The following is a 27803-nucleotide window of genomic DNA, read 5'->3' as shown; positions in this document are numbered from 1 at the left end:
AGAGAAAAAAAAAAAAGAGATTATTTTAAATTTTGTAACCAAGGAAGGCTTCTTGGAGGAGGTGATGATGGAGTAGTAAACTGCTTGAAATGAACTGAAGAGCCATGAAAAGTTGGGGGAAAAGCATTCCAAGCAGAGAGCCCAGCAGGTACAAAGGCCCTGAGGTGGGAATGAACTTGTCATAGTCGAGGGACAGAAAGCAGGTGAGGAGGAGGATGCTGGGAGGGAGGAAGAGTGGGAGGGGAGAGAAGATCACTGGTCAGGAAAGGGCCTGGAAGGGTCTTGTCTGTGGCAGAAGGAGTTTTGATTTTATTGTGAGTTGATAAAAATTGTAAATATTTTAAACTATTTGCAGGTTAAATGTTCTCTTGAGAATACTAAGCATCCTAAATCTGAGATTCTGTGGAGGCGTGGCTGAGTTACTGCATAGGATCAGCAATTTTTGGAGCTTTATTTTACTGAGTCCTAAATCCCTTCGTATTCTTTAAGGAGGTTGTTGCAAATTATTTTATGAGGAGATTTTAGCAGATCGAGTAGCCATTTTACCAGGCAGAATTCTGTCCACGTGCTCTTATGTGTGTGAACTCATTTCAGCAAGAGAGATTGAGGGCATCATTTTTCTGGAGCCTCTTCTTCACTAATTTCTATGTGACAACCATCCTTGAGAAGCCAGGGGAATATCAGGCAGAGGTCTAATTTTCTGTTCATAAGAAACAAATTCTAATTGAATAAGTGCTGAGAACGTTCTTGAACCCTTGAGGTGGCTCGAGAGAAGCAGCGTATCTTTTCCCTTTGTCTTGTAGAGTGTCTCCAAGTAATAATAAATGGTGACTCAGAGGTCAGAGTGAAGGAATCAGAGAGAAACTCACTATTTAGAGCAGGAACACATCTCAAAGACACACAGCCGAAGTCTTATCCGCCATATCCGGTGAGCTCAGGTTTCTCTGTAATCACCCTTCAAATAATGAGGTAAAAATCTTCCTGAAATTCTGTCTAATTTAAGTCACCACTAGGCTTTCTTCTAAGAAGCCCTGGTGGTGTAACAGTGAAACGCTCAGCCGCTAACCGAAAGGTTGGCGGTTCGAATCCACCCAATGGCTCCGTGGAAGAAAGATCTGACAGTTTGCTTCCACGACCTAGAAAACCCTATGGGGCAGCTCTGCTCTGTCACATGGGGTCTCTGTGAGTCGGAATCGACTCCATGGCACCTAACAACAGCAACAGCATACTTTTATTGAGCAATTGTCGTGCAAACTGCTCACCTTGAAAGCCTTTGATAAATAACATCACCTTAAAATGGGTTGTTTGTCAGGTAGGAAATTGGTAGGCATAGGTAAGCATATCTGTAGGGGAAATAAAAGAGGCAATCAGTTCTCACGAGGAATCTTTGCAAAGGTCTGTTGTTAGATGTCGCTGAGTCGGTTCCGACTCATAGTGGTCCTGTGCACAACAGAATGGAACCCTGCCCGGTCCTGCGCCATCCTCACAATCGTTGCTATGTTTGAGCCCATTGTTGTAGCCACTGTGTCAGTTCCTCTCATTGAGGGTCTTCCTCTTTTTTGCTGACTCCTGCTTTACCAAGGAAACCCTGGTGGTGTAGTGGTTAAGTGCTAACGGCTGCTAACCAAAAAGTTGGCAGTTTAAATCTACCAGGGACTCCTTGGAAACTCTACGCGGCAGTTCTTCCCTGTCCTGTAGGGTTGCTATGAGTCAGAATTGACTCAACAGCAGTGGGTTTGCTTTACCAACACGTTGTCCTTCTCCAGGGACTGGTCCCCCGATAACATGTCCAAAGTACGTGAGATGAAGTCTTGCCATCCTTGTTTCTAAGGAGTATTCAGGCTGTACTTCTTCCAAGACAGATTTGTTTGTTCTTTTGGCAGTCCACAGTGTATTCAGTATTCTTCACCAACGCTGTCATTCAAATGCATCAATTCTTCTTTCTTCCTTACTCATTGTCCAACTTTCCCATGCATATGAGGTGATTGAAAATACCATGGTTTAAAGGACATCTTTGCCTTTTTAAATTTTTTTTAACACTTTAAAAGTCTTTTGCAGCAGATGTACCTAATGCAATGTGTCCTTTGATTTCTTGACTGCTGCTTCCATGGGTGTTGATTGTGGATTCAAGTAAAATGAAATCCTTGACAACTTCAGTCTTTTCTCCATTTATCATGATGTTGCTCATTGGTCCAGTTGTGAGGATTTTTGTTTTCTTTATGTTGAGGTGCAATCCACACTGAAGGCTGTGGTCTTTGATCTTCATCAGTAAGTGCATCAAGTCCTCTTCACTTTCAGCAAGGAGGGTTGTGTCATCTGTATAACACAGGTTGTTAAGGAGTCTTCCTCCAATCCTGATGCCCCATTCTTCTTCATATAGTCCAGCTTCTCGGATTATTTGCTCAACGTACAGATTGAATAAATCTAGCAAAGGTCTAGCATATGAAAAATGAGATTCCAGTTTAGACTCTTGGTATCATTTGTCATGACGGCAGCTAAAAACACAAAGTTGTTATCTTCCTAATGAGCTTCGGTTTTACCTATTTTTGCCTTAAAAAATTCCTCTAGATAATGTGTTCCTGAAATCAACATTGTTTAGGGTTTTGAGTTTGGGGAGGGTATTCTCCGCTAGGTATTGCATTGCTGGGCCCTAGCTGACTGTCTTAGGGTTGATGCTGCAATAACTTTGGGATAACCAACAGCCGGAATTGTTAAGAGCGTGTGCTTCCTAGACAGCAGCTCTGGGGCGCAGAGCTCATTGCGCAGCCGTGGTACCGCTTTGCTTATGAGGAAGTAATTGACCCATTTTTGGTCTCGTTGTAGCTTGTTGCAGATCCTTGCGCCAGCAACCCTTGTCACCATGGTGACTGTAGCGGCGGCAGTGATGGCTACCTCTGCGTTTGCAGTGAAGGCTACGAAGGCACCAACTGTGAACAGGCACTTCCCAGCCTCCCCGCCTCTGGCTGGACTGAGGCCACCGCACCCAGGCAGCTCCAGCCGGTCCCCGCCACCCAGGAGCCTGACGTCAGCCTGCCCCGCTCTCCGGCGACCGCGACCTTGCCAACGTGGCAGCCGAAAACAGGGCAGAAAGTTGTAGAAATGAAATGGGATCAAGTGGAGGTGAGGATGGTTTATTGCATCTATTTTTCTGTAAGAAGCCAGAAAATTTAAAATATTTCTAGTGGTTCTAGTATTGGCAATAAAAATGGAAAGCCTTTAAGCTACCCATTGAACAAAGCAATGCTCCTAACCTTATTCTCTGAGGCAGTCGTAGTTCAGCGGTAGAGTTCTCACCTTCCGCGAGGGAGACCCGAGTTTGATCCCTGGCCAATGCACCTCACCTGCAGCCACCACCCTTCTGTCAGGGGAGACTTGGGTGTTGCTAGGACGCTGAAGAGGTTTCAGCAGAGCTTCCAGACTAAGATGGACTAGGAAGACTAGGGCTTATCTATGGGAGGTAGCGCTAAGGGCAATTAGTGGTAAATTGCTGAATGATCTCTCATAGCTGGCAATGGAAATCGTGATGGCCAACTGAAAGTGCTTATTGGCACCCTGCCTCAAGCAGCACCCAGGTCGTGCATGAAGTGCCCAAGGCACACCCCCGTCCCCCATACGCCTCCAAGGGGGAAAGACCTGGAGATCTACTTTGGAAAATCAGCCAGTGAAAACCCTATGGATCACAGTGGTCCACATTTTGTGTGGGGTCACCATGAGTTTGTGGGCTGAATCTATGGTAGCTAACAACAACAACCTTATTCTGGTCCATACTTGTGTTACACGCAGTCATGGTTACACAGATAAAGCATTTCAATTAAATTGTTTTGTGAGCATAAAAGGAGTAAGTAAGAAAAGAAAATGCACAAATGACATTCTTTTCTGGTGAGGTATCCACATACCTGTCTCTGAGATAAATCTTCAGCAAACCCTAAACCTTCAGTTTTGGGGCAGACAGCCCAATGTAGAGGCATATAAATGAACCATCACAGGACCTCCAAGTGTTGACCTACTTTTCCTTCATGGAATATTTTGCTTAAAAAAAAAAAAAAAATTTTTTTTTTTTTTTGTTTTCCATGTTTCAGTTCTGTTTTCTTACCTTGTAGCACTTCAGTGGTATTTAGAAAAGAGCGGATATCATTGATTTTTAAAATATTTTGATAATACATTTGAAAAGGATGTTTCAAAATTTATTTCAGGCAATAGAAAATTCTTTTTGTTGAAATGTGTCCATCCTGGGTGTAGCTTATATGTTTGTTATCGAAAGTCTCATTCTGAAGATTTTTCCAGCAAACCTCTAAAAGTTGATATAAAATGTAAATGTACTAGCTCGAACTGTCAGGGAACAAACCCAAGTCCTGAGTTTGGGGCCACAGTGATGGAGTGTAATCCCATGTCATAGCCTATACTTTACGTCCATGGTAGCCTGTGGTTGTATATAAACACCTGGTTTTGGAGCTTACATGAGGAAACGCACAGGTCAAGGAACATGTCTGGAAATTTCTCTTATTGCCATAAAGAAGGCGTGTAGCATTTCTTCCTTCCTTTTCTTTTCTCGGGTAATTCTAATTCATTGACCCACTTTTTTTTCTCAATGCCACACAGTTTATGAAGGCCACATTCAGACTACAGGGAAATGTTTTTAGCCGACCTAAAAAAAAATCTGTGGACTTGCTCTGATTTCAGACTTCTAATACATGCTTTGAAGTTATGATTTTAATAGTTCTGTTCCTGGCCGTGAACCAGATTTGATTCCTAGCTTATCAGGGAAGTATCCTTTAAAGAAAAAGTCTACCTGGCCAGTCATTTAAATCTGTTTCTTTAAAGACACGCTATCTTATGGTTGGTAAGTATAAAAAAGCCTCACCTTCCCTTCACACTGTTATTTCTTAGACTGTCCCAGAAGCAGTTAAAAGTGCAGAGGAAGACATGTGAATTTGTCTGGACCGCCCCGCCTTTTATGAAGCAATGATGCTTCTTTGCAAACATGAAGCTCTTTGGAGCCTTGTAGGACTAAAGCTTATGTAACAATTGTTGGTTACATGAATTAAATTAAAGTTGGGCTCATATATTTAAATATCAGTGGGGACTGTAGTCATAGACTTGAGTACAGTGCATTCTGGATAATTTCTAAGTGTTGGGCATGAGGTGAAAGGGCTGAGAACTTCTGTTTTATTCTCAGTTAATTTAGAGATGATGAATACTTAAATTTTTTTTGGTGGCAATATATACAACTAAACATACTTCCATTCTCAATTTATGTATGTACGGCTCAGTGACATTGGTTAGAGGAGGGACCGTTTGCTCATTAAATGAAGGGAAAGAGACAGAGAGTGAGCTCTGCTTTCTTTCCTGCAGTCTCCTGTTTATCAGATTGAGCCATCCTGGGAATATCCAAACTGCTCTCGGGAAACATTTTGCATTTCAGAAAGTCAAATGGTAAAATTTTCATTTTCTTTTAAGTTTTTTTGAGTCCCTAAGGTTTGACTTGTCCCTTCCCCATTTCCACCACTGCTTCATAGAAACAAATGGAAAAATGTCCTCCCTGCCCCAAACAAAAAACAACCAACTAAACAACAACAGTAGAACCCCAAATCCATTGCCACTGAGTCAATTCTAACTCATAATGACCCTACAGGACAGAGTAGAACTGCCCCATAGGGCTTCCAAGGCTGTAAATCTTTACAGAAGCAGACTGCTACATCTTTCTGCCATGGAGCAGTTGGTGGGTTTGAGCCATCAAACTTTCGGTTAGCAGCAAGTGGAAATTTGCTTTACAATAAAATATTATCTTGTACTGTGATCAACTCCCATAACTAGTCTTTTTTTTTTTTTTTTTTCCAGGTAATCCCAGATATTGCCTGTGGGAATGCCAGTTCCAACAGCTCTGCAGGTGGCCGCCTGGTGTCCTTTGATGTGCCACAGAACTCCTCAGTAAAGTAAGACAGTACTCCATTCAGAGGCCTTCAGCTTGGGACCGTGACCCGTATGCTGGGCTGTGTGTCTATAGGTGACGGGTCCATAACTCATTGGTCCAGTGAGGACCATGGAAGAAGTCCTGTGTGTAGACCTGGCCCAGGTCACTCAAAACCTAGAGGGAGCAGTTCCAGAGGAGGCTATTACAGTTAGGATCAACATAAGGCTGGAACTGTGGGATTGGACTGGATGACTCGGTGTGAAGTAGGGAGAAACCCGAGGCCTTAGATAAGATCCCGAGCCAGACGTGTTGGCCTCAGAATAACTTTGCTTCCAAAATTATTTGTCCTCTTAAGATCTTAATTAACTTAGTTTAATAATAATAATAAATAATTGAATTGATTTTAAATTAAGATTCATAAGCAAAATGTACCCCCAATTTAAATTCCAAATGTTCCAATTTTCTCTTCAAAAATAAGCAGCGGAAAAGACAGAGAAGACAATGTTTGCTCGAAGTTTAAGTTCTTTTTACATGACACATTGCCCATCATGACCGGTGGGGATGAGGTGAAGGGTGGTGACATTGGGGGGACACCTGCTGTGTACCAGGTGGACTGTAGTGAGGCTCAGAGAGGTCAGCGGCATGCCCCAGGGACCACAGCTGATGAGTCCCAAACTCCACTGACCACCCTTCTCTGAGGCCATTAACTGTCTCTCCTCCCTACCCGCCCCCGCCCCCGCCATTCCAAGCCCAGCAAATGGGTGTTTCCTGTCCCGTCTTAGGGGATTTTAGAAGATTGCGGAACCTGTGGCCCTAGGTAACCAGCTCACTTCATCAGCTCTGCTTTAAGGGGGGCAATGGGCACTGTACGAGGCAGTGGACAGTGGATACTCTAGGACAGCATTTTGCACTGTATACTTTGTGTTCTAACCAGTGGAGCCCTGAGGATGCTTGGAAGAGGGACTTTGTTACATTGCCCCTGCACCCCTGCCCCCCATCCTTGAACCCACTCTGGATGGGCAGTGAATTCCTTAAGCTCAGGAAGAAAGTCCCCTAGGGAGAGGAGTGTGCCGTCTGAGGCAGCTCCGTGTTCCACCAGCAGGGGGACCCCTGTCCTAAGCGTTTCAGAGCTCCATGACATAGTGATGACACCCCCACTGTCCAGCTGGTTTTGGGAAAACGCGGATCTTTAGCTTCCTTTTACTTCTATGAAACTATTTCCCAACCCTCTCTTGTCTTGATCACATTACCTTCCCTTTGTCAGCCTTTCCTAATAGTTCTCATCTCATCCTTTTAAAATGTTTTTGTTTTTTTTTCTCCCAACAAAGCTGGAGTCCTCTAAGGCTCCCTTAGGCAGACCAACTGGACTCAGTGGCAGTCTGACCCAGGCTGAGTGAGATGGGTTGCCGGGTGACGTCGGGGTGCCCGGAACTCACATGTGGGGGTTACTAGCTCCTTAGCCTTTCATTTATTCACGTACTCAATTTGTTTACCAAACCTTTCTGAGCGCCCTGCTGCAAGCCCAGACTCTGCCATGGGAAGGCAGCTCTGTGCAGATGCTGACAGTATAAGGTCACCTTCTACCCCAGGGGGAGACCCAGTTCTCCGGGAGCACAGGGGAAGGGGTGGTAACAGCCAGGGAGCAGGGAGATGGTCAGGGCCGATCTCCCAGAAGAGGCAATATGTGGGCTAAGCCTCGAAGGGTTACACGCTTTCCAGGTGAAGAGGAACACCAGTTGCCATCGAGTGGGCTGAGGCTCGTGGCTAGCCCATGTATGCCAGAGCAGAACTGTGCTCTGTTGTAGGGTTTTCAAAGGCTGCTTTTTTGGAAGTAGATCTCCAGGCCTTTCTTTGGCAGCACCTCGGGCGCACCTTTTGGTTAGTAGCCAAATGGGTTAACCATTTGCACTAGGTAGCAAGACCCAAAACTAAACCCACAGCTGTCGAATCGATTCCGACTCATTGCATTAGGTAGAGGAGAACGCAAAAGCTGGGAGCTGGGAAAGAGCTTGTTTGGGGAAGAGCCAGTAGCTCGTCGTTGCCACAGTGCTGGATGGTAAGAATGGAGATGTGAGGCTGGGCGTGAACTGAGTCCAGGGCTGACCGGCAGCTTAATGCAGGTGGTCCTGTTGAGCTACAGTACACGCCTATAATAAACTTCCACAGGATTCTTTACATCATGTGGCTCTGGAAGGATTGCATGGGTAAACAATTATTTACTAAAATTATTACCCAAAGGTGAGTGACCTATTAAAAATTTTGTGGTTTATTTTGAATACCTGGACGATAGATATTTCTAACAAATGAGGGAAACGATCACCATGAGTGTGTACAATTAAATCGAGAGCTTGTTTTGTAAGATTGTTTCATCGACTTCCCGGTACCTTTTGGGATGTACACGTCGTCTTTATTTTTATTTCGAATTTAATGAGCCAGTTCTAAGATAATTTTTTCTGAAAGTGACTTTCTGTTTACATCGTTCCTGTTTTCAGGATTCGGCAAGATGCCACTGCTTCCCTGATTCTGTTATGGAAGGTCACGGCCAATGGATTCCAGCAGTGCTCCCTCATCGATGGACGAAGCGTGACCCTCCTCCAGGCCCCTGGGGGCCTTGTCCTTCTGGAGGAGATGCTTGCCTTGGGGCACAATTACTTCATCGGTGAGTTACTGAATCTCTTACTCACAGAGTGCTTTCAACACCTGTGTCTGATCCAACTCAACCTTGGTTTAGTTTGTAGAGGCCGTAGACAGGAAGTTTTGCCCACATCGTCTGCATCCTAGCCATCAGAATCATGTCCTCTATTTTAGGTAAGGTTTTGCTTATAATCAAAACTGGTTTCTGAGGTAGTATTTCTAGTGTGGCTCAAAGTGAACACAGCTTGGACTTGGAACCCAGAGACTGTGTCCCGGTCCTGGCCAAAGCTTAATAGGGGTGTGCCCTTAGGCAACTCACCTAAATGTTCTGCATCTCAGTTTCCTTTCTGACTCTTTTGTCTACTTGCTCCAGGAATTGTGGGCAACTTGAGGCACTGAATGTTGGAGTCTCAGAAAAACCTTTCTTTCCACTTGACTTGGGCCCAATTAAGAGGGCCTCTGGTACAGACCTCAGAAATAATTGATCTCTTCTGAGCCACCAGCTCTGAAGTAATTTACAGGATTACAACCCTCTCGGGGGCCTCTCTTGCCTGTTCCTGTCCTTCCTCTGAGGGGCATCTCTAACTTCTCATTCTTTCTTGAGCGTGACTATGTGATTTAACCTTCTCTGAACTATCACATGCTCAATGAACTGTTTTAAATTTCTCAGCCCCTGGTGTAGAAATGATCTTCAGAAAGGGTCCTCCCCCCATGCTCTCCACCCCCAGCCTCTGCCACCCACTCCTCCGAGGGCTCCACCTGGGCAGTTTTTCAGTTGGTCCTCATTCTGCCACCTCTCCCCTGGTGTAGCATTCTGCCTATCCTGTGAGTTTTTTTTTTTGTGAGTTACTCTCATCCTTACTCCAGCATATAGCTCCTTTGGGGTTGGGACTAGTAACTCCAGACCATTAACATGCTGATAACATCAGCTACTTTATTGGAGCTTGTTCCATTTGTAGGCAATCTGACCTCAAAGACACAGCTTAAATTTAGACTCTACCCATCCCAAGCCAAGGTACCCAAGCACCCTCCTGCATCCTTTCTTAGTACCTTCTCTGGTCTAACCTTATGTTCCAACAGCCCCCACCCAGAGGATGGGAATGGGGAGTGGCAGCACCTTCTCTCAATCTTAAATGAGACAAAGAATGTGAAAGTACAAATTGCATATGTTAGCACTTTTTTTTTTTGAGGTACACTAAATATTTTGCTAAATTAAATGGAAAATATGACAGATATATGTTTGATACAAACATCAAAATGAAGATAAACTGGTAACAGAAAATGTAATTTACACTGGACTTGATATTTGACTGACCCTCATCCAATGAGAAGGTACATTTTCAGTTGCTGGAAATCCAACTAGGAATTTTACTGGTTAGAGAGAAGTCCATTCACCTTGAGAACAGACATGACTGTAGTAACAGCGGTGGGCATTTAACTTCAGGCTGGTGTTCGCCTTCTAGATATCAGTCTGAAATTGTGTGATGGCTTACTGTCAACAGAGTCAAGTCGATACTTGATTCTCTAATACCTTCCAAGTAACTATCATTTACTTCCATATTGGTTGCGACAATTTGTCTAAAAGGAAACAATTTGTAGATTTTGATAGCTTCAATTTTATTTTCTATTGATCTTTTAAGTTGTTCTCTTTAGTGGATTAATTTACCCTTCTACGACATGGCACTAATATTGTAAGAAGATGCGTGAGGTATCGCTACTCTTTAAAATGTTATTAATGTGTCCAGAAGATATCCATTTGAAATATTAGCTTACATTTGAAACTACTTTTGGCTGTAACATAACTGTAACCTTAAGACTGGCCTGGAGGGGCTTAATAGGGAAGGATTTTTCAGTGTCATTTTTATTCTTTTCAGATACAAGGAATTTTGTGAACTCCAACACAATTAGAGCTCATTTTGCTAAAATAGAAATTTCATTAAAAAAAAAAATCTTTGGTTGACATGCATCATTCCTTAGAGAAATAATTTTTAAAGAAATTTTATTTGAAATATTAATAACTAAATTAAGGAATTCTTTCTCAAATATTATACTTTGGGTTACAACAAGAAGGTAATGGTTTTCAGTAAGACCCTTTATTTCTAGAAACCATTTTTTTTTTCTATTTTGAAAATTTGATCTCATATCTTTTAAAATTTGCTAAGCAGAGCTTTTTAAGTGTTTTCTGTGGCTTTGTAACTGAGATCCCAATCGTTTAGTGCTCTTCTCTTTAAAGGTAGCAGACAGTCTTATCACAAGGTCCTTCTGAGGAAGAAGGTCAGCTTCGTGACAGTGATCAGTTGGGTACACCTACACACTGCCAGCTACTTCTTATTTTACCGGATCTTTTCATCTAAAGGAAACAAGATTTATCTCTGTAATCATTGCGGAAGCCTTACGCTTACTCCGTTCACACGTGTTTAACATTGTTTTTGTTTTATTTTTTAAGAAGCAGCTTCTTAAAATAATTCACTCTTATAATTCTGGGCTCTCTAGACATGAATATGTTGTAGCAGAGAACGAGAGGCTGTTTTGAAGAGTGAAACAGCATTCATCTGACAGGTGAACATACTGATGCTAGTGCAGGTGGGAGAAAACTACTGTGCCAATACCCGTTGAAAAAAACCCATTGCTGGCGAGTTGGTTCTGACTCACAGTGACCCTACAGACAGACTAGAAGTGCACCATAGGGTTTCCAAGGAGCGGCTGATGTATTCAAACTGCTGACCCTTTGGTTAGCAGCCAAATGCTTAATCACTTTGCCAGTAGGAGAGTAAAATTCCAGAATTTGATTGCTATGGGAGTCCCTGGGCGGTGCAGATGGTTAAGCCTTTGACTGTCAGGGGTTGACAATTCAAACCTACCAAGAGGTGCCATGAAAGAAAGCCCTGGCAATCTGCTTCCAAAAGATCACAGCCTTGAAAACCCCGTAGACTGCAGTTCTCTACACCCTTGGGGCCACCATAAGTTGGAACTGACCAGTCAGCAACTGGTTTGTTTTGGGTTTGATCCTTTTTTGAAACAGACTTGAGGCACTTTCAGAATTGACTGTCTCCTACCTTCTCCATCACTCTCGATTGACTCCCTAAACAAACAAACAAAATAACGGATGGCGAAATGTATTTTAAAGTTTCTATTTGATACAGCAGAGGGGTTCTTCTTTGTCTTTGGGAGAAAAATTTGATAGCTGTCACCAGCTTTAAACACAATATTCTTTTTCAAAGCTTGTTGCTACAAGCCTAATTTTCTACATATTCCAAGTGTTGATAATGTGTTGACCTATTGTTATTTTGTAGGTAACGTATCTGACCTATTTTCGTAATGCTACATTTAATTTTTCACAGTTTTCTTTCGTCGCTATTTTTTGTCGTTGCTGTTAATTGCCCTGGAGTTGGCTCTGTCTCATAGTGACCCCATAGACAACAAGACGAAACATTGCCAGGTCCTGTGCCATCTTCATGATCCTGGGTATACCCGAATCCATTGTTGGGGCCACTGTGTATTTTAAGTGTCTTTCAACCTAGGGGGCTCATCTTCCAGCACTGTATCAGACGATATTCTGTTGTGATCCACTATTAGCTGGTTTTTGGAAGTCTGTCTCCAGGCTTTCTTCTCGGTCTGCTTTAGTCTGGAAGCTCCACTGAAATCTTCCACCGCGAGTGACTCTGCTGATATTTGTTACCAGTGGTATGGCTTCCAGCCACTGCAGTGTGACAAACTGACAGATGGCTGATGGTGTCTATTTCTTTAATAATGTTTATATTGTTTCATGGAAGGAAAGACCTGGGATATCTTTTTAAAATGTGTGTAATTCCCTTGTATTCTTTGGTATATCATACTTTCCTCCTGTGCTGCCACCAAATTTCAGCTTTTCTGCCTTCTCCGTAATTACCTCTTCTATTTTCCCAAGTGTGTCTCTTCCACATATGTTATTTGCCTTATGCAGTGTTTTGGGGTAAATAACTAAATTAACATTTGTTAACATTGCTCCATGGGAAGAAGCCTCAGAAGTGTTCATTAGCTCTCGGGATGATTCATTCTCACAGTAATTCATATTTCCAAGGAGCAGACTCATTGTCCCAGTTTTATTTCCATGATGCTCATGCAAGTCAGTTGCTTTGCCAACTATATTTAAGCCTTACTTTTCCCTCTGAGGAAATCCTGGTGGCGTAGAGGTTAAGTGCTATGGCTGCTAACCAAAAGGTTGGCAGTTCAAATCCTCCAGGAGCTCCTTGGAAACTCTATGGGGCAGATCTACTGTGTCCTGTAGGGTCACTGCAAGTCGGAATTGACTCAGCGGCAGTGGGTTCTTTTTTTTTTTCCCCCACTGAAGGAGCCCTGGTGGTACAATGGGTAAGCACTTGGTTACTAACCAAAAGGTTGACAGTTTGAACCCACCACAGGAGAAAGATGTGGCAGTCTGCTTCCATAAAGATTACTGCCTTGGCAACCGTATGAAACAGCTCTACTCTGTCCTTAGAGGGTCACTATGAGTGGGAATTGACTTCTGCAGCAATGGGTTTTCTTTTTGGTTTTTCCCTCTGATAATTGCATTTACAGCCAGCATCACATAGGTGAGCGTCCAAATGTTCTCCATCCTTTTTTTTCTTTAAATATTGGTTTTATATATTTAATTAGACTGTAAGTTTCTGGAGAGGGGCCATTCATAGGTCCTTGCACACTGCCGGTGCTCATGGTGGTTACGTGATTGATTAGACTTTGCTAATAGGTGACAGGAACCCTGGTGGCTCAGGAGTTAAGAGCTTGGCTGCTAACCAAAAGGTCGGCAGTTTGGATCCACCAGCCACCCCTTGGAAACCCTATGGGGCAGTTCTACACTGTCCTGTATTCTCAATGCGTGCCAGGTATCATGGATTGAATTGTGTTGCCCAAAAATGTCTGGCAGCTTAGCTGGGCCATGAGTTCCAGTACTGTGTGACTGTCCACCATTTTATGTGATTTCCCTATGTGTTGTAAATCCTATCACTATATGGTTTACTGGGTTATGATGAAATAAGATGGATTAGTGGCAGTTATATTGATGAGATATACAAGATTAGGTAGTGTCTTTAGCCAATCGTTTTGAGATACAAAAGAGAGAAACGAGCAGAGAGACACGGGGACCTCATACCACCAAGAAAGTAGCACCAGGAGCAGAGCGTGTCCTTTGGACCTGAGGTTCCTGCGCTGAGATGCTCCCAGACCAAGGGAAGACTGATGACGAAGACCTTCCTCTAGAGCCGAAAGAGAGAGAAAGACTCTCCCTGGAGCTGACACCCTGAATTTGGATTTGTAACCTACTAGACTGTGAGAGAATAAATGTCTCTTTGTTAAAGCCATCCACTTGTGGTATTTTTGTTATAGTGGCACTAGATGACCAAGACAGCATGTGAAGACAATTTCCAGCTGCAAAATGTCAATCTTAAGAATTCTTTCTAGATTGTCATAGTCCACCTATGTGACATTTACCGCCCCTCTTCCCCCCCCCCCCTTATTACATTAAAAGGATTTTTGAGATCAAATATAAAACCAAAAAAACTTTTCATCATTCTTTTGGGAATGCTATATTTTGTCTTTTACAATATCTTGCTCTGAGGGCCAGGGGTAAAAGTGTTAAAGAAAGTTTGGAAAGATTACCTCCTAATGAATCACTAACATCTCCTTTTGCTGAAAACTTAAGATTTAACAAAAAAAAAGCAAATATATTTCACCTTTTTGTGGTTCTCTGAGAACCACATTTAAATATGGTCTATTGAACTCCCTATCATAGAGGAATAAAAGCCTGGGAAATGTTCAAATAAAAAGCAATAGTTGGCAAAGAACAAAAGCAGAGAAAATATAAAGCTGCCCTGAGCTGCGTAATTTAGTTCAAAGTCTTAGAGTTCACCTTTGCCTAGTTGGAAGATTTCTATGAAATTTAAGTTTGACTTAAATTGAAAGTGTGTTTTAGTATCGTTAGCAAGCAGGATTATTCGTATTGATACTCTTTCTTACTGGTAATGAATATCAGGATTATTAGTAGCAGTAATGGTTAGCCTTGAACTTCACAGCCTACTTCTCTATTCCTAAATATTGCCATGATCATCATCAATTATTTGTTAGTATCTATTGATCATGGTCAGTCAATCAATTAATAGATTGTGGTTGGAGCCCTGGTGGCACAGTGGTTAAGAGCTCGGCTGCTAACCAAATGGTCGGCAGTTCCAATCCACCAGCCACTCCTTGGGAACCATATGGAGCAGTTCTGCTCTGTCCTATAGGGTCGCTAGGAGTTGGAATCGCCTTACCAGCAACTTTTTTGTTTTTTTAATTGATCGTGGTGATAAACTAAGAATAGTTTCTAACAAAGCATTCCATTATGGACTCTTTTGGTCCCCTCTAGCTGACTGTCTAAGGTTCATTTTGTTGTCGTTAGCTGCTGTCGAGTTGGCCGCAACTCGAGGTAACCCCGTGTGCAACAGAAGGCAATGCTGCCTGGTTCTGAGCCATCGTTAGGATCAGTTGCACGTTGGTCAGTTGTGATCCGTAGGGTTTTCACTGGCTGATTTTCAGAAGTAGATCACCGGACCTTCCCTCCTATTCCTTCTTTGTCTAGAAGCTCCCCTGAAACCTGTTCGGCATCAGAGCAGCACACAAGCTTCCACTGGCAGATGGGTGGTGGCTGCACGTGAGTTGCACTGGCTGGGAATTGAACCTGATTCTCTCACATGGAAGGTGTGAGTTCTGTCACTGAACCAACCACCACTGCCCCCACCTGATGTTCATTAAACCAAAAACCAAACCCGTTGCCGTCAAGTTGATTCCTAACTCATAGTGACCCTATAGGACAGAGCAGATCTGCCCCATACAGTTTCCAAGGCTGTAAATCTTTATGGAAACAGACTGCCATATCTTTCTCCTGCAGGGTGTCTGGTGAGTTCAAACAGCTGACCTTTCAGTTAGCAGCTGAGTGCTTAAGCACTGTGCCACCGGGACTCCTTAAGGTTCTTTGGGTCCCAGGAAATGTTGGTTGCCCAGGCTGTGGTGGGATTGGGGCAGGTGACCAAAGATGAATAATATCTGCCTCCCACCCTCTAAGACAGTCCCTGGAATCAAGGACAGAGCTTGTTAGAAAGCCAGATGTCTGGGCCACCCACAGACCTGATCGCTCTGCAGGAGCTCCTTAAGTGATCATTTTGCATATTAGAATTTGTGCAAATTCTAGGAACTTATCAAGGCATAAAGGTTAACCCTGTGATAGGATAAAACCAGCACAATTCCACATATAACTGCATGGTTGCAAGTTAGTACGGTGCAGTTTTCAGATAGCAATTTTAGAATTCAAGAGAATAAAGCTGCTGTAGGTAATTCTATAATTTGGGCCTGATGTCCTAGGGAGAGGAGACCCTGGTGGCACAATGGTTAAGAGCTATGGCTACTAACCAAAATGTCAGCAGTTAGAATCCACCAGGCGCTCCTTGGAAACTCTGTGGGGGCAGTTCTACTCTGTCCTGTAGGGTGACTATGAGTTGGAATTGACTCAAGGACAATGGTGTACTTTGAGTGGGCTTCTTGAGACCAGAGCAAACCCCTCTACCTAGGACCTGTACCCCGTTTCCATTGAGTCGATTCTGACTCATGGTGATTCGATGGCAATGGGGTACGGGTCCTACGTAGAGGGGTTTGCTCTGGCTTCAAGAAGCAAACTCAAAATAACCCATTGTCCTTGAGTCAATTCCAGCTCATAGTCACCCTGTAGGACAGAGGTGAACTGCCCCATAGGGTTTCCAAGGTTGTAAATCTTTTTGGAAGCCAATTGCCACATCTTTCTCCCATGAAGTGGCTCTTGGGTTTGAACCACCAGCCTTGTGGTTAGCAGCTGAGTGCTCTAACTGCTGTACCACCAGGGCCCCTTAAATTCAAAGTAAAGCTTTATAATCCTAAATTCTCTCTTTCCCTCCCCATTCTGCCTCATTCTGTCTCCTTGTCACTTAGGCCTTGACTTAAATGTAAACGATTTAAAGTAAAAAGATAGTACATTTTACTTATAGAGGTATTTGGAAAACATTAAATAATAAGGGAAATTATTTTTTATGTTTTAAAGACTTTCTTGATAATTCCAGAAAGCCTTTATCACTAAAGTGATACATGTGTGTTTTAATCCAAATCTTATGCACAGAATTTGAATGAAATATTTCTTTAAAACATTCCCTAATTCTTTTGATGTAGGGACAAATCTTCTCAGGGTTTTTCCAGTTTACCACCCAGCTTTCTTAGCCTTTGGCGGTGCAAATTTCAACTGGGAAAGTTGTTTCATGAATTGCTTTGTTTACGGTCAGGTTTCTGCTCTTCCACATTGTCTCTTCTCTTTCTGTTTTTTAAAGGAGAAAATGGGGAGAGAGGGGCAAGCAAGAGAGAGAGAGAGAGACTGGCTGACTCACGGGGCTAACCCCTGGGCCTATGGTTTTCTCATAAAAGATAAGAAGATCTGAAAGTTACTTTCCTGTAATCCCCAGCCTTCCACTGAAAACCAGCATTTACATACATTTTGAGGCATTTCCTTATGGACTCTGTGGTGCAGTCCTACTCTGACATACATAGATAGAGTCGCCAAGAGTTGGAGTTGACTCGAAGGCAAGTGTTTGGTGGTTGGCTCTCATAGTCTTCACCACACTGTCAAATTCTAGTGACATTTCTCCTGTTTAATGTTATACAGAGAACATTCAGATGCCAGAGGACTGATCTTTGATTCCATTTCCATCACCTTGTATGAGCTTCTTTGGCTGTCCTACGACAATATCTTGAAGGTAGATATGGGAGTTTCTTTTATCTTTGGTCGTAGACTTTGTACGAGGTCAGAATTATTCCATGAAAATGGGGACAAAGGGTATTCAAGAAAAGACAAATATTTTGGCAATCTACCAGGAGGCTTTGAAGATGGTCATTCAATTTTGATGCAGAACCATGGTAGTTATAATTGTTTTTGTAAAGGTCTAGGGTATGCGACTCACAGGAGCAGTAAGTGGGCTGAAGTAGGGCACGCCAGCAGGAAAAAGCTGTCTGGTTTTTGTTGAGGAATGTAAGCGATTAGAACTGCATTTCTAAAAGACTGCCTTGCTCCCTCATTGCTAATGCTCTCTCTGACATTTTGGTTTTGAATGTCGTGATATTTCTGGAATTCACACGTATCCTTAACAAGCAGTGCACTCATGGCTGTCCTGTTTTAATGCTGTAATTGTGGGTTTGACCTACAAAAGTTATATTTGCTTGGTAGACAAATGGAAAACCTCCTTCAGCAAATACACTGCAGAATACTGTCTGGCCACATCAAAAGTAACAGATGAAACACTAAAAAAACAAACAGACAAACAGAAGACATTACCTACTTCTGTTTAGTCCATTCAGACTCCTAGCAACCCTATAGGACAGAGTAGAACTGCCCCACAGGGTTTCCAAGGCTGTAATCTTTATGGACACAGACTTTCTCCTGCAGGGTGGCTGGTGGGTTCGAACTACCAGTCTTTTGGTTAGCAGCTGCATGCTTAACCACTGCACCACCAGGGCTCTTTCCGGAACACTACCATGTTAAAAGAATGTATCTACATCATATATGTGTTTATCCATATCCTTGCTTCTTTATCATCAACAAAAGTTTATTAACCAGTTACTATTTGTAGGATACTGGATTCAGTACTGAGGAAACAAAGACATACAAGCTCCTGACCCCTGACATTGGGAGATTTTAGCTTCCAGACAGGCAAGACACACTCATTATGTAACCCAGAGAAATCTATTGTCCCATGGCCCAGTGGTGGTTACAAAGTCATAGCCAAAGTAAGAGTGCAATAGTCAAAACTTGAGTTAAAAGACTAAATCTTTAGTCATCTTTTGGAGGGAATGTGAATAGGTGTGGGAAAAATGCATTCCTAATATGCAGCAAAAAATCTTAATCTTCTCTTCTTCTCACTCTTCTTTGAATAGTCTCCATGTGGTCGGCACCTGCCTTCTGAAATTCTTTCTCCCATTCTCAACTTTGTCACCAAAGTCTCAGCCCTACACCCAATTTTTGAGGCCCTTCTTCCTTTTTCTTTTTTGCCCGTGCTGGTAGCTCTTTATTTTATACATTGATATGGTCTTTCTGCTTTCTTTCTTTTTTTAATTTTTTTTCTCTCTACCTTGCACATTACCTTGATTTTGCATTTCAAAGAACTTCCTGGGAACTGACCCAACAAGCAAGAGTCCTTCCCCTTCTAACCTTGAGCAAGGAGACAAATGCAGATATTTATATAGTGAGCAACGGTTGCTCTTGTTAGATATTCATGATTTTTAGCTCATGTTGCCCATAAAGAAGTAAATGAGAAGGTAAAGGAGTGTATATTAAATATTAGATAAATTGTACAGTCAATTTAGAGGCTATATGAATTCATAGAAACAGCAGTCAAGAAATCCAAAGACACATTGCATTGAGCAAATCTGTTGCAAAAGGGCCCTTTGAAGGGTTAAAAGGCGAAGATATCACTTTAAGGACTGAAGTGCACTTAACCCAAGCCAAGGTGTTTGCATTTGCCTCCTATGCATGCGAAAGCTGGACAAAGTACAAGGAAGACGGAAGAAGAATTGATGCCTGTGAATTATGGTGATGGTGAAGAATATTGAATGTACCGTGGGCTGCCAGAAGAATGAGCAAATCTGTCTTGGAAGAAGTACAGCTGTAATGCTCCTTAGAAGCAAGGGTGGTGAGAATTCATCCACATACTTTGGACATGTTATCAGCAGGGACCAGTCCCTGGAGAAGAACATCATGCTTGGTAAAGTAGAGAGTCAGCGAAAAAGAGGAAAACCCTCAACGAGATGGAGTGACACAGTGGCTGCAACAATGGGCTCAAGCATCACAATAATTGTGAGGATGGCGCAGGACTGGGCACTGTTTCATTCTTTTGTACATAGGGTTGCTATGAGTTGGAACTGACTCTGTGGCTCCTAACAACAACAAAAGCATGAATTCAGTGGGAAGAGTAACCACCAAGGGGAAAGTTAAGGCTTGAGGTATATTTTGGGCTAGTTTTGAACTGAGAAGGAAGGACGTTCAAGGATGGAGGTAAGGCACCAACAAAGATATGGGAGTTGAAATGCACATGCCATAGTTTCAAAGTAATAGATCAGTTTGGCGGGAGCAATGAATTTCAATAAGGAAGCCACGAAAAACTAGGAAAGAGATAGGATAGTGGAGCCAGAGCGTAAAGGCCATTGCAAATGGTGCTCAGGGGTTTTATGTACCGTGGAGGCACTGGTGATCCAGGGTATGTATGCGTGGGAGGGTGTGCCAGTGGTGGCGGTATAATATTGTGAGCATTGTGGAGTAGCTTTTGATAGTCAAAATGAAGGGTCAGGAAACAGGGTGGTGAAAGTGGCAGTGGAAAGCAGGACAACGGGTTACGGGGACATTGTGAAGAAAGATTCCCTGTGATGTGAGCGACGAAATTAAAATAATATTGAATTACTGGTAAGTGATAAAAGAGGGATTGTTTTGTTTGTAAGTGTGGAAACCCAACTCAAACTTGCTTATGCAAAACAACCAAGAAGCCAGCAAGCAAAGGTGGAGGGTGCTTGTCACATGCCACTGGAAGTCCAGGCGTGGACCCAGTCTCAACAAGGGTCACAGCCAAATTGAATCAGATGGATCTTCTGCAAGAAAATCATAGCCCAATGAAATGTTTGGTTTTGGCTTATTGTTTTAGATTTCATGTGTCTGATCTTATTTTATAGACTACAGTATGGAAATACATTGATGTACATGCCTACATTCACTTAACCATTCGTACACAGATACATGGGTAAATGCATATAACATCCGTCTACACACAGATGCACATGTATGTATACACAGAGATGCACATCCGTATGTAGATACATACATATGTAGATCACACACACAGGTGCACATACATGTATACACACATATATGGTTTAAGAGATCCCACTGGTAGATATTACAAAAGGGGCATAGCTTGGAGCGTGGGAGAGTAAGTGTGTAAGTTGGTAGGGATGTGTAAGAGGGCATTTGGTTTTGAAAGAAGCAGTTTTTAGTGTTGGAAATGATGCTATTATATGTTGTTGTTGTTGTTAGGTGCCATCAAGTCAGTTGTGACTCATAGCAACCTGTGCGCAACAGAATGAAACACTGCCCGGTCCTGTGCCATCCTCACAATCGTTGTTATGCTTGAGCCCATTGTTGCAGCCACTGTGTGGATCCACCTCGTTCAGAGTCTTCCCCTTTTCGTCTGACCCTCTGCTTTACCAAGCATGATGCCCTTCTCCAGGGACTGATCCCTCCTGACAGCATGTCCAAAGTATGTGAGATGTAGTCTCGCCATCTTTGCTTCTAAGGAGCATTCTGGTTGTACTTCTTCCAAGACAGATTTGTTTGTTTTTTTAGCAGTCCATGCTATATTCAATATTCTTCGTCAACACAACAATTCAAAGGTGTCAATTCTTCTTCAGTCTTCCTTATTATGTTATTACATATGTGGAGGGTAAAGTATGAGTAACTAATGTTTGTGATACAAAACAGCAAATTATGCAATCGAGTTTTTGTTAAAATGATAGTTGTATTTAAAAAAGCACTTCCTTTAGAATTTTAAAGTGTGATTGGCTTTTACAGATAAGCTTGATTCCAAATCTTGCATGTCACACAGGGGTACCTTGTGTCTCGCTTCTGTGGCAGCAAGTAGGAGCCTTTATCAAAACAAGCTCACGGTTAGCATTAGAAATGGTAACTAGAAAAGAAAGAGACCCACTTGATATGTTTGATAATTTTTCTTTGTTTGAGATGTTAACAAAGCTTCATTTTTGTCTTTTTTTTTTTTTTGTGGGGGCCTCTACCCTACACGCTCTGATTCTTGTTAGATTTTCCAGCAGTGCGGGCAGTCTCTTCAAACAATGGCAGACCAAGGTTGTAAAGTAGAGGGATAGAATTTTTAATTTGTTACGTGGACTACTGAAGAAAGAGTCCACGATCAGATAGCAGGCCCAGGACTTCTGTAAAGATGGAAGCATAAATAAAAATCTGTTCTGGACAGATAAGGGAAACTGTTTTCAGCTTACCGAGCTGACGGTCACATTGAATTAAAGACATTAATTTCGAGAGAGAGCTGACTGGGGGCAAGGACAATCTGTAGCTCGTTCTTTCTTGGTAAGCCCCTGAAACAGGATTGGTACCATTGTTCATGGTTGGGAGCAGGGTTTATCAGGGTTATTCCACCTAACTGGTTTGGGCCATTGTGTTCTAGGCATCTCTTGGCTGGGGTTGAAGCTGCTTTGCTCTATGATCAAAGGTGTTATTGATTACCGCCTCCCCTGAAGAAGTTAGCTGGAGCGGGTCAGCGAAGTTCTTGTCCCTTTCTGTGCCCCTTGCCTCTCCCTGCCTCTCTGCCTCTCTTCCATCCTCTTATTTGCTGTCATCACACCTAGTTCACTTGCGCTCCTGTATTTATGTATTCATATATTTAAGGGTTACTGCCAGAATCGACTCCACGGCAGTGGGTTTGGTTTGGTTTTTTGGTGGTACAATGGCTAAGTGCCCAGCCGCTGACTGGAAGGTTGCATTTTGAACCCACCAGCTACTCCTCTGGAGAAAAGACCTCGCTATCTGTGTCCATAAAGATTTGTTGTTGTTGTTGTTAGGTGCCGTCTAGTCGCTTCGAACTCATAGCGACCCTGTGTACAACTGTATGAAACACGACCTGGTCCTGTGCCATCCTAACAATCGTTTGTTATGCTTGAGCCCATTGTCATAGCCACTGTGTCAGTCCATCTCATTGATGGTCTTCCTCTTTTTTGCTGGCCCTCTACTTTACCAAGCATGATGTCCTTCTCCAGGGATTGGTCCCTCCTGATAACATGTCCAAGGTATGTGAGATGAAGTCCGACCATCCTTGCTTCTAAGGGGCATTCTACACTTCTTCCAAGACAGATTTGTTCGTTCTTCTGGCAGTCCATGGTATGTTCAATGTTCTTTACCAGCACCATAATTCAATAGGTGTCAACTCTTCTTTGGCCTTCCTTATTCGTTATCCAGCTTTCACATGCATATGAGGCGACTGAAAACACCATGGCTTGGGTCGGGTGCACCGTGGTCCTCAAGGTGACATCTTTGCTTTTTAACACTTTAAAGAGGTCTTTTGCCCCTATGGGGAAGTTCTACTCTGTCCTATAGGGTTGCTATGAGTCGGAATCGAATCTATAGCACGTAACAACATATTCGTCTGTCCATCAATTTATTAAACAGAATTTATTGAGTGCCCACTATGAGCTCGGCACCTGTTTGGCACTGGCAATAGAGCTATAAAGAAAACAGACAAAAATCTTTTTTTTCTTGAATCTTAGGTTTTAGTGGGGGTAACAAGTATTGAAGAAATAATTACATATGTAAGTAGAAAATTACAACTGTGCAGAAGTCCTGTCAAATAAAGGTACACTGTGTTATGATGGTGCTTGATCATCAAAATCTGACCTAATCTCAGGGTAAGGGATCACTACCTTATAGAAAGATGATTAAGCTGATATACTAATTAGGCAGTGGGGATACCCTTCAGGGCAGAAGGCAGGCACTTCACGTGCAGAGGCCCTGTGGCTGGAGAGTAGTGCGTAGTGTCCATGGAACTGTAGCAAGACCCAGAGGCTGGAGCTCAGAGAGCAAGCGAAGGATGGTGGAGAAGGGGGCTGGGTCAGACCTGCTGGGCTGCAGAGCTCAGTTAAGGATTTTGGTCTTGATCTCAGTAGCCATGAGGAGCCATTGAAGGGAAGGTGTTGATAAGTGTTAAGTTCCCTACAGAAATACTTGCATTTTAACTTTGCAGAAAAGAAATCACCCCTAAAACAGCAGTTTGCATACCTGGCTGGGGGGTTTGCTAAACTCACACATGGCTTGGGCTCCACCCCAGAGATTCATTGGGTCTGGGGTGGTGCCTAGTTTAACAGTGTATTTAAGAAACTGGGTAATTCTGGCTCACTGCTGATTCTAGGCATTTCTGAGCCAGATGGGAGAGGGGCTGAGTGGGGGAGACCTCTCTGAAGTGCCAGAAATTGGAGAAGATGTGAGAAGGCTACCTCCGAGCATTTTGAGGTCTGAGGCCAGAGTATGCTTATTCACAAGATGAGAATGCTAATGTGAGCTTGAAATAGCCCAACTCCTTCATACCCTCCCCCCACCCCCCCATTTTCTTTCTCTCAAATCATGGAGCACCGTTGGGACCTCGGTGCAGTGCATTGGTTAGTTCTATTTTTAGTGCTGTGCTTGAATGCATTGAAAAGTAAAGTTGTTATGCATAATTCAAGGAGCAAGTGCATCTCAAATTAGAAATCTCACCAAACACTTGTAAATTCAGGTAACTTCTTTCATGTGACCTTGAGGTTCCCAGACTTGTCAGTGACCACGTGAGTTTGGGATTTGGGATTCTGAATCAAAGCAGAGCAAAGAGCTGTAAGAGGACAAAGACCATTGAAACATCATGTTCACCATGCTTGCAACCACCAGGAAGGTAAACATGTCAATCAACAGCTTTTCACATTAGGTCATCTGAAGGCCCGGATTCCCTAACATTTATAAAGTCATCCACAGCCCAATTAGCTGTGCATTTATAATCTGCTACTGGCCTCACATCAACAAGGAGAAGTGAGTAATTATTTTGGCATTCCTAGTAATCCCATTAATCAGGAGTCGTTCACTGCTTGTTAATGACCGAACCTAGTAGTCAATCAACTATGAGTTCTGAAGTAATTTAAATTGATTTACTAGTATTTGATGAATTGAAACTATGCTAATGAGAGATCAAGTGATACAATTCTAACTGATTATGAAAAGGGTGATCAAATAGACATGGACAAGGAGGTTAAATAAATGAAGAATTTCAGTTGTATATTCTGTGCGAACCAATAAAATTTCAAAGGAAAGTGCAGATTAATTTTCATGTTTTCCCAATGGGTATTCAGGAACTGGCATTAAAAGAGGTGTTTGATTATGACCTGGTTTTTCACGTGCAGTGAGAAAATATTTCTGATAAATGGAGATTACTTAATGTTAGGAATAGGTACACGGAGAGATTTGACAGAACTGAGTGAAAATTTTGCATACAAAAAGGATTTTATAATTTGAATATGCTCATCAGTCTTGCTTGTGTTAGTTACTGGTTATAGTTTAAAAAAAAATGTCATTTAAGGCCTATGAATTGCCACCATATTTGTTTATTCACAATTTTTTTTTTACAAACCAGTTATGTAGAGCCTATTGTTGTTGGTTGTTGTCAGTCAGCTCCAACTCATGGTAACCTTACGCATAGCAGAACCAAACATTGCCAGGCTCTGTGTCATCTTCACGATCACTGGTATATTTGAGTCCATTGTTATGGCTGTTGTACCAATCCGCCTCATTGAGAGTTTCCCTCATTTTTACTGACCCTCTGCTTTACCAACATGATGTCAATTCCTAGCAATTGAGCTTTCCTGATGACGTTTCCAAAGTAAGCAAGCCAAAGTCTCACCATCCTCCTTTCTAAGGAGCAGTGTGGTTGTATTTCTTTTAGGTAGACTTTCGACTTGAATTATTCAAAATTGCAGATAATAACAGTCATTTGCATTATGAATGTGTGGTGTACTCCTATTTGAACACTATTTTTTAATTCTAGCATTAATTTCCAAAAGCAATAATTAAAAAAAATCCATTTCAAAGGCTGACCTGAGGGGGACTGAATTAGGAGATTCTAAATGGCTTCCTCGTTTGCATTCTGGCACTGCTGCTCTCTCAGAGTTTTTTCCCCAGACTTACAAGTCTCAGTTGTATTCAGGACCACATTTTAAATAGATGTTGGTTGTTGAGGTCGTTGTTGATGATGGCGGTGATGATGCTGGTGCTGATAATGATTTGTTGTTACTATGTACTTGTACTATACTACAGGCTTTGCCCATATGAAGACCTTTAATCATAATAGCCACCCCAGGAAATAAAAACCATAAATAAATAGCCCAAACTCATTGCCATTGAGTCAATTCTGACTCTTAACAACCCTATAGAACAGAGCAGAGCTGCCCCCTATGGTTTCCAAAGTTGTAAACTTTATGGAATCAGACTGCCACATCTTTTTCCCACTGAGTGGCGGCGAGTTTGAACCACTGATATTTTGGTTAGCAGCTCAGCGCTTAGCCACTGTGCCACCAGTGCTCCTCCACCCCCAGGAAATAGGTGGTGTTACTATCTCTGTTTCAGAGAGAAGGATTCCAAGGCACGACGAGTTCAGCTAACTCTCTCAAAGCCACAGAGCTGGTGAGAGGGGAGCTGTTTGGAGGCAGAGCCTGGCATAATCTCCTGTTACCTTGGCATCAACAGGTGGGGCTTCTTACTCGCTTTAGTATTCACAGTAAAGCCACTACTCAGGAGGCATTCATTCAGAATTAATGAATAGATCTTGTGAGCAAGCAACCATTCTGAAATGTGAAACGTACACTGTATACAGAATACATAAAATATTAAAATCAAATTACCATTGCTCTTAACCACTCTGCCACCAGGGCTCCATTTAGTAACACAATAAGAGTCATCCCTGAGTGTGGCAGACAGTTCAGCTGCTAACTGAAAGGTTGAAAGGTTGGAGGTTCAAGTGCACCCGGAGGTGCTTTGGAAGAAATGCCTGGTGACCTACATCTGAAAAATCAGCCATTGCAAACTCTATAGACCACAGTTCTACTCTGACACACACGACGGTTGCCGTGAGTTGGAGCCAAGTCAACGGCAACTGTGTGTGTGTGCGCGTGTGTGTGTTTTATATCTGACAGTAAGATTTATTGAGAATAAATCAATGTATCTTCAAGTCATAGCAAGTTGATTGTATTTCTTCTATGATATCTTTATATTATCTTTACAACTTCTTTAGAGCAAATGATTTGACTTAATATGTAATTTTTATAGTTATTCTGCTAGGTGTAATCTTCTGGAATATTTCGATGAGTGACAAAGGTAAAAATATTTGGCCTGTTGCTGTTAAGAGCCATCATGTCTCCTGATTCAGAAAGCAGTTTTGGCCATACCTTACTTGGGAATCTACAGAAAATGAGATATTCTGTTTGCGTGAATTGTCCAAAAATTGATTTACCCCTTTAAGCATCAAAACATAAAGGCAAGCAAGCAAGTAAACAAACAAATGATTAAAAAAAAAAAGTCGCCGTTGCATTGACCTCAACTCGTGGCAATGCCATGTATGTCAGAGTAGAACGGTGCTCCATTAGGTTTTCAGAGGCTGATTTTTCAGAAGTAGTTCACCAGGCCTTTCTTCCAAGGTGCCTCTAGGTGGACTGGAACCTCCAACCTTTCAGTTAGCAACCAAGTACGTTAACTGTACCACCCAGGGACTTCTAAAGAAACAGAAACAACTACAAAACACACCTTTCGAAATGGAAATCTACCCATACCGTGAAAAAGGCTTTGTTTAGAAAAGGTGAAAGACCCTGAATGAGGTCTTGGGATGGGTGTTGTTGCCCGCAGTTTCTTCAGCAAAGGAGACGTAATTGCTTTGGTACATGGGTGTGGTGACAGCTTTTCAGGTGCTCACTTAATTCCTCACCTGTATCCCAGCCTGGATTGTGTACCAGGTGAGTGCAGTATACGGACAGCTGAGATTCTATTCCAAAAAAAAAAAAGAAAACCTTTTGCTGTTGAATTGATTCTGACTCATAGTGACCCTGTAGGACCGAGTAGAGCTGCCCCATAGGGTTTCCAAGCAGCGGCTGGTGGATTTAAGCTGCCAACCTTTTGGTTAGCAGCTGTAGCTCTTAACCACTGTACCACCAGGGCTCCAAGGTGTACTAGTTTTATTATTAAGCTGTCCTGGACTTGGACTTGACTCAGGTTTGCCCCCTCTATCAAGTTCCCCTTTTGCTTCTAGTCTGACATTGTCAACTGAAGATTTATTTCCCAGTTTTGCTTCAGAAACCCACAAGCATTGCGTCACAAATTCAGGGAGGTCCTGGACAGCTTATTCAGCTTTGCACTAACCTCCAACCCACTTTCTGCAGAGTCGGTACAGACACACCACTTCATCCCTGCTTCTGCAGTATGAAAGGCGCCTGGGTGGCACCGTGGTTAAGTGCTCGCCTGCTGCCTGAAAGATCATAGGTTCAAAACCTGCTAAGCAGCTCCTGGGGAGAAAAGACCTAGCGATCTGCTCCTGTGACGTTTACAGCCTGCGAAACCCTATGGGGCAGTTCTACTCTGTCCTGTAGCATCACCGTGAGT

At 42.7% G+C, this 27803-nt stretch overlaps 1 protein-coding gene across 1 annotated transcript in view; it reads left to right on the top strand.

The window, feature by feature from the left end:
• The window catches only part of DNER (delta/notch like EGF repeat containing), a 371552-nt gene that overhangs the window by 157707 nt on the left and 186042 nt on the right, over nucleotides 1-27803 (top strand). Inside the window, exons 2-4 of the mRNA XM_049888408.1 lie at nucleotides 2824-3120; nucleotides 5839-5933; nucleotides 8404-8570. Coding sequence (XP_049744365.1) covers nucleotides 2824-3120; nucleotides 5839-5933; nucleotides 8404-8570 — 559 coding nt within the window. The remainder of the gene's footprint in view (nucleotides 1-2823; nucleotides 3121-5838; nucleotides 5934-8403; nucleotides 8571-27803) is intronic.

Source organism: Elephas maximus, chromosome 6, assembly GCF_024166365.1.
Source record: "Elephas maximus indicus isolate mEleMax1 chromosome 6, mEleMax1 primary haplotype, whole genome shotgun sequence".
In the NCBI taxonomy this organism is placed as follows: Eukaryota; Metazoa; Chordata; class Mammalia; order Proboscidea; family Elephantidae; genus Elephas; species Elephas maximus.
This window is presented reverse-complemented; position numbering and strand designations above follow the sequence as displayed.